Raw genomic sequence first — 16,437 nt, 5'->3', positions numbered from 1 at the left:
TGCATTTTCTGACAGACATAATTAACTGAGAACTGAAGATCTGGCCTGGTAAGAGTGAGATACTGTAATTTACCGGCTAAGCTGCGGAAGTAGGTTGGATTGTCAAAAAGCTCTGTTTGATGTGGAGCTCTCTCAGGTTGCAGGGGCAATGGTGTTGCAACAGGAGAGCAATGTGACATTGCAGCTGTGGCAAGCAAATCCTCAGCATATTTCTGTTGAGAAAGAAACAGCCCCTTTGAATGGAATTGAGCTTGGATTCCTAGAAAGTAGCTCAGTCTCCCCAAATCTTTCATTTTGAACTGTTGGTTGAGATCATGAAGAAGATCAGAGAGGAGCTTGGAGTTGTTGCCTGTGATTACCATGTCATCAACATAAAGGAGAAGCATGATCACATCTCTGTTCTTCACACAAATAAAAAGAGACGGGTCAGACATACTACATATGAAGCCAAAACTCAGCAAAAATTTGCTAAATTTATCAAACCAAGCCCTTGGGGACTGCTTGAGTCCATAGAGAGATTTGTGGAGCAAGCACACATGATTAGGATGATCTTTATCCACGAATCCTGCTGGTTGTTTCATATAGACTGTTTCAATCAAATCTCCATGGAGGAAGGCGTTTTTGACGTCCATTTGTTTTAGTTCCCATTCCATGACTGTTGCAAGATGAAGAACAGCCCTGACAGTTGCAGATCTGACAACAGGAGAGTATGTTTCAAGATAATCAATACCCTCTTCTTGCTTGAATCCCTGAGCAACAAGTCTTGCTTTATACTTGTCTAGAGATCCATCAGCATGTAGTTTTACTCTGAACACCCATTTGGAGCCTAGCACATGCATCTTTGATGTAAGTGGAACAAGTGACCAGGTTTGCGTTTCAGAACAATTTCCCATTTCTTCTACCATAGCAGCAGTCCACTTTGGATCTTTTAAAGCTTCAGTGACTGTAGTAGGCATAGGATGTGAAACTTTATGTGTAAGGAGAGCATACCTTGGATTTGGCTTTACAATTCCTTTCTTCAGCCTAGTTGTCATAGGATGAATAGATTCTGTTGTTGAAGGCAAGATGCTTGAAGATACTGAATTTTCAGGTCTAAGAGATAATGATGGAGCGCTGTTGCCAATAGGTGAAGATTCAGGAACTGCATCATTTTCTTGGGAGGTAATAATTTGTATAGGTGTAATACATAGTGGCTCATTTGATGTGTTGTTGCTTGTCTCCCCCTCTATATTTAGAACTGTGAGCTGGTCTTGTTGTTGTTGATCAATGTTGATTGCAGGAACACTGGAGCTGGTGGTTTCTGCAGCCATTTTTTCTTGTTCTGAAGCAGACTGCATATTTGAGAAGCCTTTTACCCATGCATCAAGCAAAGGCGTAAGAGAAGACTGTTGCGAGCCAACATAAGTATCACTGAAGGGAAAAGAGCTCTCATCAAAAATAACATGCCTACTCAAATACACACGGCCAGTTGGTGGATAGTAGCAGCGATACCCTTTGTATTTCTCAGTGTATCCAAGAAAGATACACTTAAGAGACCGCGGATCAAACTTATTGTGTGCATAAGGTCGGAGAGTGGGAAAGCATGCACAGCCGAATGTTCTTAGAGCAGAGTAGTTTGGTGTCTTACCAAATAGAGCTTCATATGGAGTTGTAGAACTATCCAGCACTGTTGTAGGTAGCAAGTTACTGAGAAAGTTAGCTGTAAAGAAGGCTTCAACCCAGAATTTATGTGGTGCTTTACTCTGGAACAGTAGTGTAAGCCCTCTTTCAGTGAGTTGTCTGTGCTTCCTTTCTGCCAATCCATTCTGTTGTGGTGTGTGAGGACAAGAAACATAATGTTGTATACCAGATTCTTGAAGATGTTTTAAGAACCTGTTACTTATGAATTCACCTCCTCCATCACTCTGAAACGTTCCTATTTTTGTTTGTAAGAGATTCTCAACAAAAGTCTGAAACTTGATGAATGTTGAACAAAAATCTGACTTGTGCTTTAGAGGATAGAACCAACAATATCTTGATAGATTGTCAATGAAGATTACATAGTAGTGAAATCCTTGAATAGACGAAACAGGAGCTGGACCCCAGAGATCACAATGAACTCTCTCTAGAGGTCTTGATGCAACAAAATCTGAAGAAATAAATGGCAACCTCGAACTCTTCCCAAGCTGACATGATTCACACATCTTGCTGGTACTTTTATTGACTTGGATCACCTTATTCTTGACTAAAAACTGAAGAACTTGGGAGTTTGGATGTCCCAATCTCATATGCCATACTTCATCACTTGCTTTGACTTGCCTAGTAGAGTAGAACATTTGAAACTTGGGATTCTCCAATTTGTAAAGACCATCACTTGTGCTGCTTCCCTTTGTCAGAACCTTGTGAGTTACTTTGTCCTTTACAAGAACACCATCAGCATCAAACGTGAAGGAACAAGGATAGTCCTTAGTCAATTTTGACACTGATAAAAGAGACTTAGCTATTTCAGGACAGACCAAAACATCTTTTAAAGGGAGATTACCTGAAGTGGAAGGGAGGCTTGCTGAGCCAATATGAGTAATAGGCAAGAAATTCCCATCACTAGCCATTACTGTATCATTACCAAAGTAGGGTTGCATTTGTTGCAAGCGTGAGCTGTTGTTTGTGATGTGTGCTGTAGCAGCAGAGTCGGGAACCCAACCATTGTCATCTGTAACATCAGTGATGTGGAGAGCTGAGAACGCAGCAGCTGCAGTCTCTGACTGTTGGTAGGAGTCATCAAACCGATGCCAACACTGAAGCGCAGGATGACCTCTTTTACCACAGATTTGACACACGGGTTTCTCTCCTGTTGAGACTGAAGAACTGGAAGAAGAGAACTGCTGTTGGAATCCACGACCACGGGTTGAGAAGTTTCCTTTTCCCCTGTTTCTTCCTCCACGACCTCTGTTTGAAGATCTGAAAGTGTTGAACGCCAGATGCGGTGAAACATCACTTGCATTGTAACTCTGAAGCCTATCATCGAACCCTTTTAAGCGATAGACCACATCTTCATAAGATGGACCAGGAAAAGCATCAAGAGAGCTTTCAAGAGAAGTGATTAGAGGTTCATACTCTCGTGTTAAACCATGAACCATAGCAAAGACTTTCATTTTCTCAGCAACAGGGCTTCCAACAGAGGCTAGTTGATCACAAATGTTTTTGAGATACCGTAAATACTCCTCCATGGTTTTCCCTTCCTTTGATAGACCATGGAGTCGACGTTGCAGCTCAAAAATCCGAGAAGAAGAGATACGATTGAAATGTTTTGCGAGATTTGTCCATACCTCATAAGATGTTTTAGAACCAACAACCACACTGAGAATGTCTTCAGACAGCGATCCGAGTAACCATGCCATAACCACTTGATCGAGACGACACCAAGCTTCATACTCGGAGTTTTGGACAGCTTCAGTGACTCCGGTGGCTTGTGGTCCAGGAACAATGCTGACAGGAGCTGTGATTGTGCCATTGACAAACCCCAGAAGACCTTGCCCAGAGAGAAAAGATTCGAACTGAGATTTCCAAAGGATATAGTTGCGTTCGGTGAGTTTCACCGTAACACAGTTGGAGATTTTTAGAGACGGAAGATCATAGAGCTCCATGGATTTGTCCATGGCTCTGATACCATGAAAGAAGGAACACAAAATCGAAAGTTTGTTGTTTTTATTATCTTTTTGCTGTGTTAATGAGATTACAAGCATGAGTCTTTATTTATACAACTTTCGGATTTAACCTAGAGTATCCTTGACTCTCTTAGCTGTCTGTTGACTGTCACGTGGCGTCACTCTCGTCACACGATCCAAGAACCTCAAAACGATTCCTCGTCGTTACGTCCGTACCACCTGAGGATAAGGATGGCTCGACGCCAACTCTGTTTTTGTCTCTTGTTGCAGGTTGCCGTTGAGGAGGTTTCTCTGCTTTTGCATTGTGTTGGACTTGGGCCTGTTTCGGATTGGGCCTGCTATCAGTCTTTGGGCCTGTGTCATTGATATCTACAGTACTCGAAGATACGCTGTAATATCGCAGTCGAGTATATATGGTCCCAACCACCTACAATTCAGTGGAAAAAGACAGAATGCATTGGAATCAAATCGGATTGGAATCTCTCTCACTCACTCTTTTCCAAATGTGTCGAGCCTAACTTTCCTACGAACCTCACGCGTACATCCTTACGCTAAACAACAAAACTCTCAATACCACCAAGTCTAATCAAAATTCTACGAAGAAACATATGTATTTAGTTCAACGATCGATCTTGCTATATATTCATTAATATTGATTATTTCGTTTGTACTCCTCGTCAATACGATAATTTACACGTCAGTTTATTATATTTTGTAGTTACTGTGTGTGTGTTTTTTACTTCCGTTACTAAACAAAAATATCCAAGTCAGCGGTTAGTCGATTACGGTAGTCACATATCCATCAAAATCAAGTTAATCTCGACATAAACTATTTAGCTATTAATGAAAAGCCGGATCGGATCATCTAAGGTTTTAGGCACGAAGTGAAAGAACATTGAAGTAACACGACTTGCATGGCCTGCCCTTGCATAAGGTAGGGAAAGCAAGAGCATTATTAGGCCTCCCAATGTTAATGTTTTTCAAGGGCATCATCGTTTAATTAATAGTTAAATACTCTGATATTGTCCACTTTCATTAATTATTATCAATAACAAGAGTGACCAGTGTAAAAAAAAGAAAAAAGAAGGAGGAGTGACCAGTGACCAGTGAAAATCACATGATGATGAGCTTCATTTTTCAACTCATTTGGACTTGAGCTCATCATCATGTGATTTTCTCAATTTTTTAACTAGATTCCAAATATATTTTTCTCAAAACAATTTTACAGGTTTAATCTAATATTCTGATGCTCGTTATGTCATAAGTTATGATGATAGTAATTATAAAAAATAAGTGGTGTTAGTGCAAATACCGTCACTCTCTCACTATATATCATGCATGTTTGTTGATAAAATTTATTACTTTGATTTCAGATTATATAAAAGAAATACATTCTAAGAAATAATACTTTAAACAAAAAAGTAATTCTAAGAAAGACATTCGTTTTGGATATACGTATTTTTAAATTTAATTTTTGGTCGGCCACGGATTTTTTAAGTTCGTCGAGTAATAAGAGAATTCAATTTGTTTTTCTCCAATGCCCCTAAACATTTCAATCATTCGATAGGTTTTTTGTTGCTGGCATCACTTTTCTCTATAAACTCAAAACTTTGTCTCACACACACTCTCTCTCTCTCTCTCTCTCTCCGGCTTCTGCAACTCCACCTGAAAACAAAACATGAACTGGATCGTCGTCTCCAATCATCTCTAGTGCTTCTCACTTAGACTCTCGGTACGAAGACACGTGTCTTCTCAAACCAAGAAGAAGCTATGTTCAAGCCCTTTGGTTCCGCTGGTAAAATTGATAATCTTGCACCTGAAAATTTTCTACTTTTCTGTATGAATTGATCATGTTATTAATTCAATGTTTTCTTCGTTTTACCTGATTGTGTTTGCTTTGATATGAGCAGCAGAAACGAGTTTCCATCTCCTGAGAACGCAATGGTTGCAACTAGAAAACTCGCTTTGCCTGAAGGAACGTATAAGCATCGCTACGCAAGTGGCTTTCCTCGCTTTCTTTGTTATTCATTTGGCACTTAAATGGTTTGGTGTAGTGAGAAACAGAGGATCTAACGATGTAGAAGAAGACTTGAAGAAGCAGAGCATAACTGTGAAGCAGAGCTTCTCTTATAACATATCTCTTCTCTGCTCTGTTTCTATCTTAGGGACTCATTGCTTTATCTTGCTTTTGCTGTTTCGAGACAGCGTGGTCTCACGGTGTGATTCCTCTGTTTCGGTCTTCTCCGCTGAGATTTCGCAGGCTTTCTCGTGGTTGATTGTTTCTGTTGTTGTGGTGAAGATCAGAGAAAGGAGGCTTGTTAAGTTTCCTTGGATGTTAAGGTCATGGTGGCTCTGTAGTTTCATCTTATCCTTTGCCTTTGAGGCTCAATTCATAACCGCGAAACACGAGCCTCTCGGGTTTCAGGATTATGCTGACTTGATTGGTCTTCTTGCATCATTGTTCTTGATAGCTGTTTCAATCAGAGGGAACACCGGTTTTCGCCTTCTTGAATCCGGCGGAATCACAGAGCCACTACTACTTGATGGCCAAACAGAGCAGAACAAGAAAGATGTTTCTTCCACTTCTCCATATGGGAACGCTACTCTCTTCCAACGCATCACTTTCTCATGGATCAACCCTTTATTCTCCCTCGGATACAAGAGACCTCTCCAAAAAGACGATGTACCAGATATCGATGTGAAAGATTCTGCTCGATTTTGCTCTTATGCCTTTGACCAGAAACTGAAAATCACCAAAGAAAAAGAAGGACCTGGAAATGCTTTCTTCTATAACTCGGTTCTTCGCTATGTCTGGAGGAAAGCCGCGATCAACGCGGTATTTGCAGTTGTAAACGCGAGCACAGCTTACATCGGACCATATCTCATCAATGACTTTGTAGAGTTTCTAGGTGAGAAACAATCGCAGAGCTTAAACCATGGTTACCTTCTTGCACTCGGGTTTCTAAGTGCGAAAATCGTCGAGACAGTTACTCAAAGACAATGGATCTTTGGAGCTCGTCAGCTAGGACTACGCCTTCGAGCAGCTTTGATATCGCATATATACCAAAAAGGTTTAGTTTTATCAAGTCAATCACGGCAAAGCCACACGAGCGGAGAGATCATCAACTACATGAGTGTAGATGTTCAGAGAATCACGGACTTCATTTGGTATGTAAACAATATATGGATGTTACCTATACAGATTTTCTCGGCGATTTATATCTTGCAAAAACATCTGGGACTTGGAGCTTTAGCTGCATTGGTCACAACTTTAATGGTGATGGCTTGCAATTACCCCCTGACAAGGCTTCAGAGAAACTACCAATCAGATATCATGAATGCCAAAGATGATAGAATGAAAGCAACGTCAGAGATTCTCAAAAACATGAAGATTCTGAAGCTTCAAGCATGGGATAACCAATTTCTCAACAAGGTTAAAACATTAAGAAAGAAAGAGTATGATTGTTTATGGAAGTCTTTGAGGTTACAAGCTTTCACAACTTTCATCCTTTGGGGAGCTCCTTCACTGATCTCTGTGGTGACTTTTGTTACGTGTATGTTAATGGGAGTGAAGCTAACAGCTGGAGCAGTCTTATCTGCTCTTGCAACGTTTCAAATGTTACAAAGTCCGATTTTCGGTTTACCTGATCTCCTCTCAGCGCTTGTCCAGAGCAAGGTTTCTGCAGATAGAATAGCTTCTTACCTTCAACAAAGCGAGACTCAGAAAGATGCAGTTGAGTATTGCTCAAAGGATCATACAGAATTAAGTGTTGAAATAGAAAATGGAGCATTCAGTTGGGGACCTGAGCCAAGCAGACCGACTCTTGATGAGATAGAACTGAAAGTAAAAAGAGGAATGAAAGTGGCGATTTGCGGAGCTGTAGGATCAGGAAAATCAAGCTTACTCTCATCAATCTTAGGGGAGATTCAGAAGCTGAAGGGAACAGTTAGAGTCAGTGGTAAACAAGCTTATGTTCCTCAATCGCCATGGATACTAAGCGGGACTATAAGAGATAACATTTTGTTTGGAAGCATCTATGAAAGCGAGAAGTATGAGAGAACTGTTAAAGCATGTGCTTTGATAAAGGACTTTGAGCTTTTCTCTAATGGAGACCTGACAGAGATTGGAGAAAGAGGGATAAACATGAGTGGAGGTCAGAAGCAAAGGATACAGATTGCTAGAGCGGTTTATCAGAATGCTGATATATATCTTCTCGATGATCCTTTTAGCGCCGTTGACGCTCATACCGGAAGAGAACTCTTTGAAGTATAATAATGTTCATGGAAATTATTAATCTTTAAACCTTGCTCTCCTAAAACTCCACAATTGACAAAGTTCTTTTTTTTTTTACTGGTTTTTCAGGAATGCTTAATGGGGATACTGAAAGACAAAACTGTACTTTACGTTACACATCAAGTCGAGTTTCTTCCAGCAGCAGATCTAATCCTGGTAAGAGGAAGAGCCGTTGATAATAAGCAAATGCAAACGAAGCTGTTAGTTTTTCCATTAACATTAGTGTGTGTCTATACTAGGTGATGCAAAACGGAAGAGTGATGCAAGCAGGCAAATTCGAAGAGCTTCTAAAGCAGAACATTGGTTTTGAAGTTCTTGTAGGAGCTCACAACGAAGCGCTAGACTCAATCCTATCAATTGAAAAGTCAAGCAGAAACTTCAAAGAGGAATCAAAAGATGACACAGCATCAATTGCAGAGAGTCTCCAGACACAGTGTGACTCAGAGCATAACATTTCAACAGAGAATAAAAAGAAAGAAGCAAAGCTAGTGCAAGATGAAGAAACAGAGAAAGGAGTAATTGGCAAAGAAGTTTACTTGGCATATTTAACAACGGTGAAAGGCGGATTGCTTGTGCCACTCATAATATTGGCTCAGTCTTGCTTCCAAATGCTACAGATTGCTAGCAATTACTGGATGGCATGGACTGCTCCTCCAACTGCTGAATCCATACCAAAGTTAGGAATGGATCGGATTTTACTTGTTTACGCACTTCTTGCTGCAGGAAGTTCACTTTGTGTTTTAGCACGGACTGTTCTAGTCGCGATAGGTGGACTTTTAACAGCAGAGACGTTCTTCTCAAGGATGCTCTGCAGCATTTTCAGAGCTCCCATGTCATTTTTCGATTCAACTCCAACAGGAAGAATCTTGAACAGGGTGAAGTACCACAATCAATCCAACAAAAGACATGCTTTTTTACTTTTGTATAATATAAGCAAGACTGAAAATACCTTGGTTTTTCATGTTTTATAATAGGCATCCACAGATCAAAGTGTCCTGGATTTGGAAATGGCTGTCAAACTAGGTTGGTGTGCGTTTTCGATCATTCAGATTGTTGGAACCATCTTCGTCATGTCGCAAGTTGCTTGGCAAGTTTGTATCATCTTCATTCCAGTAGCAGTAGCCTGCGTGTTTTACCAGGTAAGAGAGAAAACAAATCCAATTTCTTGACAATGATACAACAAATCTTGCTTACTTTTTTTTTTTCTTGTATTTTCTTCAGAGATATTACACACCAACAGCAAGAGAACTGTCGCGCATGTCAGGAGTAGAAAGAGCTCCAATCCTCCACCATTTTGCTGAATCGCTTGCTGGTGCAACAACAATACGCGCTTTTGATCAACGAGATCGCTTCATTAGCTCGAACCTTATTCTAATTGATAACCATTCAAGGCCTTGGTTCCATGTTGCATCAGCAATGGAGTGGCTTTCCTTCAGATTGAATTTACTGTCTCATTTTGTCTTTGCTTTTTCCTTGGTGTTACTTGTGACTCTCCCTGAAGGTGTCATCAATCCAAGTAAGTTTCATACATCATAAATCAGAACATACATTGTCTAATGGGATCAGAACTCAAACTTCATTTTCACTTTTCCTTACAGGTATTGCTGGTCTTGGGGTCACATATGGCTTAAGTCTGAATGTTTTACAAGCCACAGTGATATGGAACATATGCAATGCAGAAAACAAGATGATTTCCGTAGAAAGAATTCTTCAGTACTCCAAAATCCCCAGTGAAGCACCTCTAGTAATTGATGATCACAGACCTCTTGATAACTGGCCAAATTCAGGATCAATCGTCTTCAAAGACCTACAGGTAAACAACAAACTAGATGTCACAACATTATTCTTGAGCATATGATTGTGAAACTCAGAGTCAAGTTCACAGAAACAGATGTAATCAAAGATTCTTAATCCTGAGATGTCTTTGTTCCAGGTCCGTTATGCAGAAAATTTCCCAGCTGTCTTGAAGAACATCAACTGTGAGTTTCCAGGAGGAAAAAAGATTGGAGTTGTAGGAAGAACAGGAAGCGGCAAATCAACTTTAATTCAGGCATTGTTTAGGATTGTAGAGCCAAGTCAAGGAACCATAGTTATTGATAATGTGGATATAACCAAGATAGGTCTACATGACCTGAGATCAAGGCTTGGGATTATTCCTCAAGATCCAGCACTATTTGATGGAACAATCAGATTGAATCTAGACCCTCTTGCTCAGTACACTGATCGCGAAATATGGGAGGTATGAAACCTGCAAAATTTTCTCTGTAGTTCTTCTCTGATTTACTGTGACAAATATTCTAATACAATGTGATACTTAGGCTCTTGATAAATGCCAATTGGGAGATGTTATTCGTGCAAAGGATGAGAAGCTGGATGCTACAGGTCAGTTTTCTGAAACCATTATGAGGAGTTTTTTTTTTTTTTTTGATTTAATGTCTTTTGGACAATGAAAACTAAGATTCTTGAATCTATGTAACAGTGGTTGAAAATGGAGAAAATTGGAGCGTAGGGCAAAGACAGTTAGTTTGTCTTGGGAGGGTGTTGTTGAAGAAAAGCAATATTCTGGTGCTAGATGAAGCTACTGCTTCAGTTGATTCTGCAACTGATGGTGTGATACAAAAGATCATCAATCAAGAGTTTAAAGATCGAACAGTGGTGACTATTGCACACAGAATCCACACAGTGATCGAGAGTGATCTTGTTCTGGTTCTGAGTGATGGTAAGAACACTATACATGTTTTTTCACACAGAAAATTATGAGGTCTAAATCACTTTTCTATGAGCAGGACGAATCGCGGAGTTTGACTCACCAGCAAAACTGCTACAGAGAGAGGATTCTTTCTTCTCCAAACTCATTAAAGAGTATTCGCTGAGATCTAATCACTTTACCGGCTCAAATGATCTTCTCAGCTGAGTATCACTAAAAGATGGATGATCTTTTTTAGAGAAAAAAAGATCAATTCAACAGTTAAGCTAAAGTTGAAAGTCTAACTAGCTATTTAGTACATAAGTTGAACATGCATAGACATGGAGAGAACACCATGGTTAGAAGCATGGCGCATCGAAGAAAATTCAGTTCAACATTTTTTCAGTATCTTTTATGTTTATTTAAATCACAAACGTGCTCGTGGTTTGGGTTCTTTACTGAGTTCTCAGTGTGTTCTTGGAGACTTTTCATGTAGCCAGTGGAATAAAAGCAGGAAAATATCTTCTGTATTAAGATAAAGTTTTAAGGAAAGTTTCGATATTGCAACAATGTGGTTATCATGTAAAGATAGCATGGAAAATTCGATTCTTTTGCAAAAGTTTCACAAATAAAGAGTGTGAAACATTTCATATACAGTAGACAAGACCATGTTGGTGTTCTAACTATAAAGATCGACTCGAGTTGTTCGAAGGTTGTTCTACAATATTCCAGAGGTGTTGAGTTTCTTACGATGTATCTCCATAAGGAAGCAATGCAGCAGCCACGTACACAATCCTGCTTTCCTCATTCAGTATGTTGTAAGTTGATGCAGCATGCATTTCTCTGGATAGAAGAGAGCGTTAATCAATAAGAACAGACCAAAGACTTGAATAGAACAAATTAAGCAAGAGGATCTAGTCAAACCTATCATTAGTTTTATCGACCAATTCTGGATAAGTAAGCTGAAGAGAAGAGAGATATCCGCGGAGAAGTAACGAGGGCTCCATGACATTAGCAAATTCCCAACACAGAGCAAGCTTCCTTGGTATTTAACACCATTCACAGTGAAACTCGTCTCATCAAACCTGCAAAAAGCACCACTAATCCAAATTCCATTGCTGCATAGTCAAATTAAAAGCATGAATGATTTACTCCTGAAATCGGAGCTGATAAGCTCTTCTCAGAGATGGTCAGACACGACTACGCTGCTTAGGAATTTTTGTCTCACTGCCCATCTTCACAAGTCTAAAGAGAAACTCTTGAACCAAACCGGTTTATTGGTGCCTAACCAATTATCCAAATCGGTTTGCACTCACTAACTAAATAGATTGGTTATTCCGTTTCGGTTAGGGTTTTTTTTTTTGTTTACCAACATAAAACATAAAACCGAATGTACAATAGATTGGTTTGATACAAATTCTTAGGAATGTAAAACCGTCGTTTTAACTAAATTAAAATTCATTTCATAATTTTAATCGATTTTTAATTATTCTTTTTGGTTTGGTTTATCCAAATTGATGACCTTGTAAAAAAAAAAAAAAAAAAAACCAAATTGATGACCTCAAATCGTATATTATAGAGTTTCTATGAGTTAACAAATTAGATACAATCTTGTCTTGACAGATAAAAAAACAAAAACAAATTAAAAGCAATCAAATGTTTAAGGAACAAAATGAGGCGTGATTGATCGAGAGCTATTCACCGAGAGAGGCATGTACAAACAGTAGATTGGTCAAAAAAATCAGCAGGCAATCTTATGAATTTTCATTTTAAAAAAATGAATATTTCAATTACAAAAACGCAAAAAGCCAAACGTAAAATGAGTTTTTATTTTTTTTCTATGTACATCTACACTGCAAATTAAAGAAGAAAAACAAAAAACAAACTGTCTAAAACACGACCAAGTTGATTTTGGCCACGTTGGAGTCCGCATCTTAGAACGAGATAGAGAGACATTTAACCACGACTCAGAGACCAGTCTGCTTCGTGAATTGGAGCGACAACGAGTTTGGCTCTAATTTACAGAAGACAACAATAATCTCCTGAAAAATAAAACTAGTAAGTTTATATAATTCGAACATTAAATGGAATAAAAATAATAATCTAAGGTTAATTATAGTAGTTTTATCTTACCTCGGACTGGTTGTTACGTTTTTGACTTTGCCCCTATGTTTTATGCCAGCGATAAGTGTTGCTGACGAAAAAAGAAAAAGAAGCTAGCTAGTACAAGTTTGATCTCTGACTATTGCTTGTGTCGTCGTTTTTGGCTGCTAAAATGTTTAAGAAAGCCACAATTAGACACATGTCAGATAGGGTTCCAGCATTCCGTGGTGATTTGTGCTGACGTCAGATAATTAAATAAGATAATTAGCATAAGAAAATGAAAAATCTACAAAATCACAAAGCCAAAAGAAAATATGATCCATTCATTCATCTTCCTTAAGAAAATGTTCATATACAACACGAGCTAAATTATAAATAACTACATATTGAGTATTGGCAAAAAAAAAAATAACTACATATTGAGCCATAAGGAATTCAAAAACATAAGAGAGATTTAAAATTAATAAAATGACGATGGGTTCTCTATTCCTTGCAAAACACCAAAATGATTACGAGGAAAATCAAACGAGCAACGATTCTTCTCCTCCTCTATCCTCGACTGGTTCGTTGCCATGAAAGATACAAAGAAACCCGCCGATTCTTCGAAACACTTTTGTTCGTATAAAGTCTTATTCCCCTCGGCACGTGACTTCTCATTCACCTCCTCTTCGTTAGTCACTCCGACCGATCTCTTAAGGAACCGCTTAAACCATTTGACCGAATCTTTTGGATAACGTTTGAGACCATTGACAAAGTCAACATAGTACAGACCAAATCTAGCAGTGTATCCATGTTCCCATTCAAAATTGTCCATCAATGACCATGCGTAGTATCCTTTCACGTCACACCCATCTTCCCTGTAAACATTATATAATCTATCTATCAGTTAAAAAAAAATCAACTGAAATTGAAACTTACACTAAATATTGTCAGAAAGATCAAAGACTAAACCAGAAAAAGATCAAGAACTAACACTATGGCTTTGTGAAGTTCTTCGAAATGTGTCTTATGGTATTCAATCCTAAATGTGTCTTTAACAATCTCTTCTCTTGGTTTTGTACCGTCGTCGTTGTCATTAATTCCTGTAATTCAGTAATCAACGTATTTTATAAATATATAGACGCACAAAAAAAAAACGTTTTCAAAGCGATTAAGTTTGAAGTCAGTGCTAAGAGGGTAGAGTTAAAGAGATTTACGTACTAAAAAGTAAAAATTTCGTAGTTAATAAATACAAAAAAAAGTTTTCTGAATTTCTAGTTAACAAAAAAGGTTTCTTACCATTTTCTTTGATGTAGACTGGCATGTTATTGTATTTGTCTTTTATATAGTTTAGAACTTTCCGTAAGCCTTCCGGGTGTGAAAATAAGAAGCCCCTTTCTTCCTGAGGATATATAATACAAAATTTAAAATATCTTAGAATGTCGCATTAGAAATTGATAGTTATGAAAAATAAGTGAATACGTACCCCAGGTCCGATGATGTGACCACTGTGATTAGTCACTGTTTCAAAATTTAATTTATAAACCTTGGTTAGTTTTACTATCTCAGCTTAATTAAAATTCGTATGGATCAATCTTTAGTAATTAGCATTACTTACGTTTCCATTCCACATGGTGGTCAGTCTTGAACCGAGGTTTTTCAGGGTCTATGTGATGAAGATGAGCAGCGAAGCGCGCCGTATAGTAATTTATGCCGACAAAATCTGATGAATTTTTTAACATCTTTGACTCTTCTGCAGTAAATGAAGGTAATTTATTTCCCGCATACTTTTTTACAACCTCTGGATAATCTCCGTGAATGACCGGATCAAGATGCCTATACACATATAGAATAAAAATTAAGATTACAAATAGATATAGATGATGAATAGAAGCAAAACCATTAGATTGTTTTTCTTAGATAACTTACCATCCAATTTCAAAGGCAATGGCTCGTTCAGCTGCTTCTTTATCGTCAGTTGAGTCTGAATGGTAAGGCTCGAACCATCTTGGTGACAGTACTATCCCAATTTGGCCATCCTGCGAAGTTTTTTTGCATTTTCGGAATTCTTCTACTGCAGCGGCATGGGCAAGAAGAGTGTGGTGTGAAACAATGTAAGGCTCAGTACTCGAATCGCCAGCTTGACACTTTTCATTTACCCATTTCGAGCATCTTCCAGCCGCCTTGTTACCTTGATCATAACCCGCAACAGTCATAATGTAAGGTTCGTTGATAGTTGTCCACATCTTAACTTTATCTCCAAACTCTTCAAAACAAATTCTTGCAAAGTCTCGAAAATCATCTCTATTTTAAAAAAAAAACAAAAATTAATAACAGTATATTATTGATACAATAACAATACTTTTTGTGTTTGAAATAGTATATATGTGTTAATTAGGCTTACACGATTTTAGGGCTTAGAAAGCCACCATATTCGTCCTCCAAAGATTGTGGGTGGTCCCAATGATAGAGCGTCATCGAAGGTTGTATGTCTGCATGTTTAGTTTTATGTGAGTTATAACCACACCTTTAATTTAATCAGAGAACTTTAACTTAACTAGCTAGTGAATTAATAATCTTACCATTAGCAAGAAGTTCGTCTATGAGATCCTTGTAGAATTTTACACCTTCTTTGTTTACTCCATCCTTTAGCTTTCCACCTATAGATAATTAAAAATTCACCACATAAATAATTCGTATATATAAGTGTAATTATAAGAATAGAAAAGAACAACAAAAAGTGAGTAAAACTTACTGGGAATTAATCGGGACCACGAGATTGAGAATCGGAAAGCGTCCATGTTTAGTTCCTTCATCAATTTTATATCATCCTGTTTGTTTTTATCGTATTAAAAAAATTAATTAACCAAAAGATAAATAAATATATAAATCTTGATAACCAAAACAAAAATGACATCTATATATAAATCCAAGACTCCAGGTTCAGTGTACCAACTTTTCAAGAAAGCAAATTGACTTATTTCGAAAGTTGTTTTCAATTTGATGTTTATTTAGAGATAACCTGATTTTTGATATAACTCATTTAAGAAGAAAATTTGATTTTTTTTTTTTTTGTTTTAAATTATAAGATTAATTAATTATACATGTATGATCAAGTAAATAGCTTGATTATAGATATTAGATAGTACCTTGTAACGATGATAAAAATCAATTGCTACATCAGCATTATGCATTTTGGTCCTTTCTGCAGTCAAAGATTTTATAAAATAATCACGTTAATTAGTCACAACTCACAAATATGGTCATGTTGATATAGAAGTGTCAATCAAATCGGTCCGTAGATTTTTGCTATCGGACAGACCTGGATACGTGCGGCTGAAGTGATCCCATATAGTTGGAGACTTGCCACCTTCATTTGTTGCACCTTCGTACTGCATACATATATATATATTTTTAAAACATGATTTTATCGCAAGGCTAATTTAGAATGACAAAACATGAACATTTGATAACAAAAGACTGACATTAATATGAAATAAGGAATCTAATTTGGAACGAAAGCAACTTAACTATAAAATTCGTTATTGTATTTGTTTGTTAAAAATAAAGAATGATTGTCCCAATAATGTAATTTGTAAAGCAGATATTCTTTGTCCCCTAATTAAAACATTACAGTTTTGTTAGGATGATGCAAGCAACTTTATATCTCTCCATACTATATGACAAGAAGAGACCCTTTGAGAAAGAAAAACACAGAACAGAAAACAGAA

General features: G+C 37.8%; 2 protein-coding genes and 1 long non-coding RNA gene across 3 annotated transcripts in view; 1 reads left to right on the top strand and 2 right to left on the bottom strand.

Annotated features, from left to right (window-relative positions):
• The first annotated feature begins 5,207 nt into the window (after nt 1-5,207).
• On the top strand, nt 5,208-11,257 carry LOC9312608 (ABC transporter C family member 9). The gene is made up of 11 exons (XM_021024451.1): nt 5,208-5,439; nt 5,555-7,911; nt 8,008-8,094; nt 8,178-8,813; nt 8,913-9,077; nt 9,160-9,454; nt 9,537-9,751; nt 9,872-10,177; nt 10,257-10,320; nt 10,418-10,657; nt 10,725-11,257. The coding sequence occupies exons 1-11, from the start codon at nt 5,415-5,417 to the stop codon at nt 10,850-10,852; spliced, it is 4,518 nt and encodes a 1,505-aa protein (XP_020880110.1). The 5' UTR covers nt 5,208-5,414; the 3' UTR covers nt 10,853-11,257.
• On the bottom strand, nt 11,214-12,055 carry LOC110228144. Its single transcript, XR_002331757.1, has 2 exons — nt 11,549-12,055; nt 11,214-11,467 (listed from the first exon to the last, which is right to left on the bottom strand). It is a non-coding gene; the product is annotated as an uncharacterized LOC110228144 (long non-coding RNA).
• A 971-nt stretch (nt 12,056-13,026) lies between these two features.
• The window catches only part of LOC9312607 (beta-glucosidase 30), a 4,226-nt gene continuing 815 nt past the window's right edge, over nt 13,027-16,437 (bottom strand). Inside the window, exons 2-12 of the mRNA XM_002876493.2 lie at nt 16,029-16,098; nt 15,856-15,911; nt 15,462-15,537; nt 15,289-15,366; nt 15,111-15,198; nt 14,636-15,010; nt 14,325-14,542; nt 14,193-14,227; nt 14,006-14,108; nt 13,701-13,809; nt 13,027-13,584 (exon numbers count right to left, since the gene is read on the bottom strand). Coding sequence (XP_002876539.1) covers nt 13,188-13,584; nt 13,701-13,809; nt 14,006-14,108; nt 14,193-14,227; nt 14,325-14,542; nt 14,636-15,010; nt 15,111-15,198; nt 15,289-15,366; nt 15,462-15,537; nt 15,856-15,911; nt 16,029-16,098 — 1,605 coding nt within the window. The 3' untranslated portion in view covers nt 13,027-13,187. The remainder of the gene's footprint in view (nt 13,585-13,700; nt 13,810-14,005; nt 14,109-14,192; nt 14,228-14,324; nt 14,543-14,635; nt 15,011-15,110; nt 15,199-15,288; nt 15,367-15,461; nt 15,538-15,855; nt 15,912-16,028; nt 16,099-16,437) is intronic.

The sequence above is a fragment of the Arabidopsis lyrata genome (assembly GCF_000004255.2).
Source record: "Arabidopsis lyrata subsp. lyrata unplaced genomic scaffold ARALYscaffold_5, whole genome shotgun sequence".
Classification (NCBI taxonomy): Eukaryota; Viridiplantae; Streptophyta; class Magnoliopsida; order Brassicales; family Brassicaceae; genus Arabidopsis; species Arabidopsis lyrata.
Note: the sequence above shows the minus strand (reverse complement) of the source record. Positions and strands in the feature narration are given on the sequence as shown.

Coding starts and splice junctions, on each gene's coding strand:
- LOC9312608 (XM_021024451.1), top strand. CDS start 5,415: ATGTTCAAGCCCTTTGGTTCCGCTG. Junction 8,814..8,912: donor CAGGAAGAATCTTGAACAGG/GTGAAGTACCAC, acceptor GTTTTATAATAG/GCATCCACAGATCAAAGTGT. Junction 9,078..9,159: donor TAGCCTGCGTGTTTTACCAG/GTAAGAGAGAAA, acceptor TATTTTCTTCAG/AGATATTACACACCAACAGC.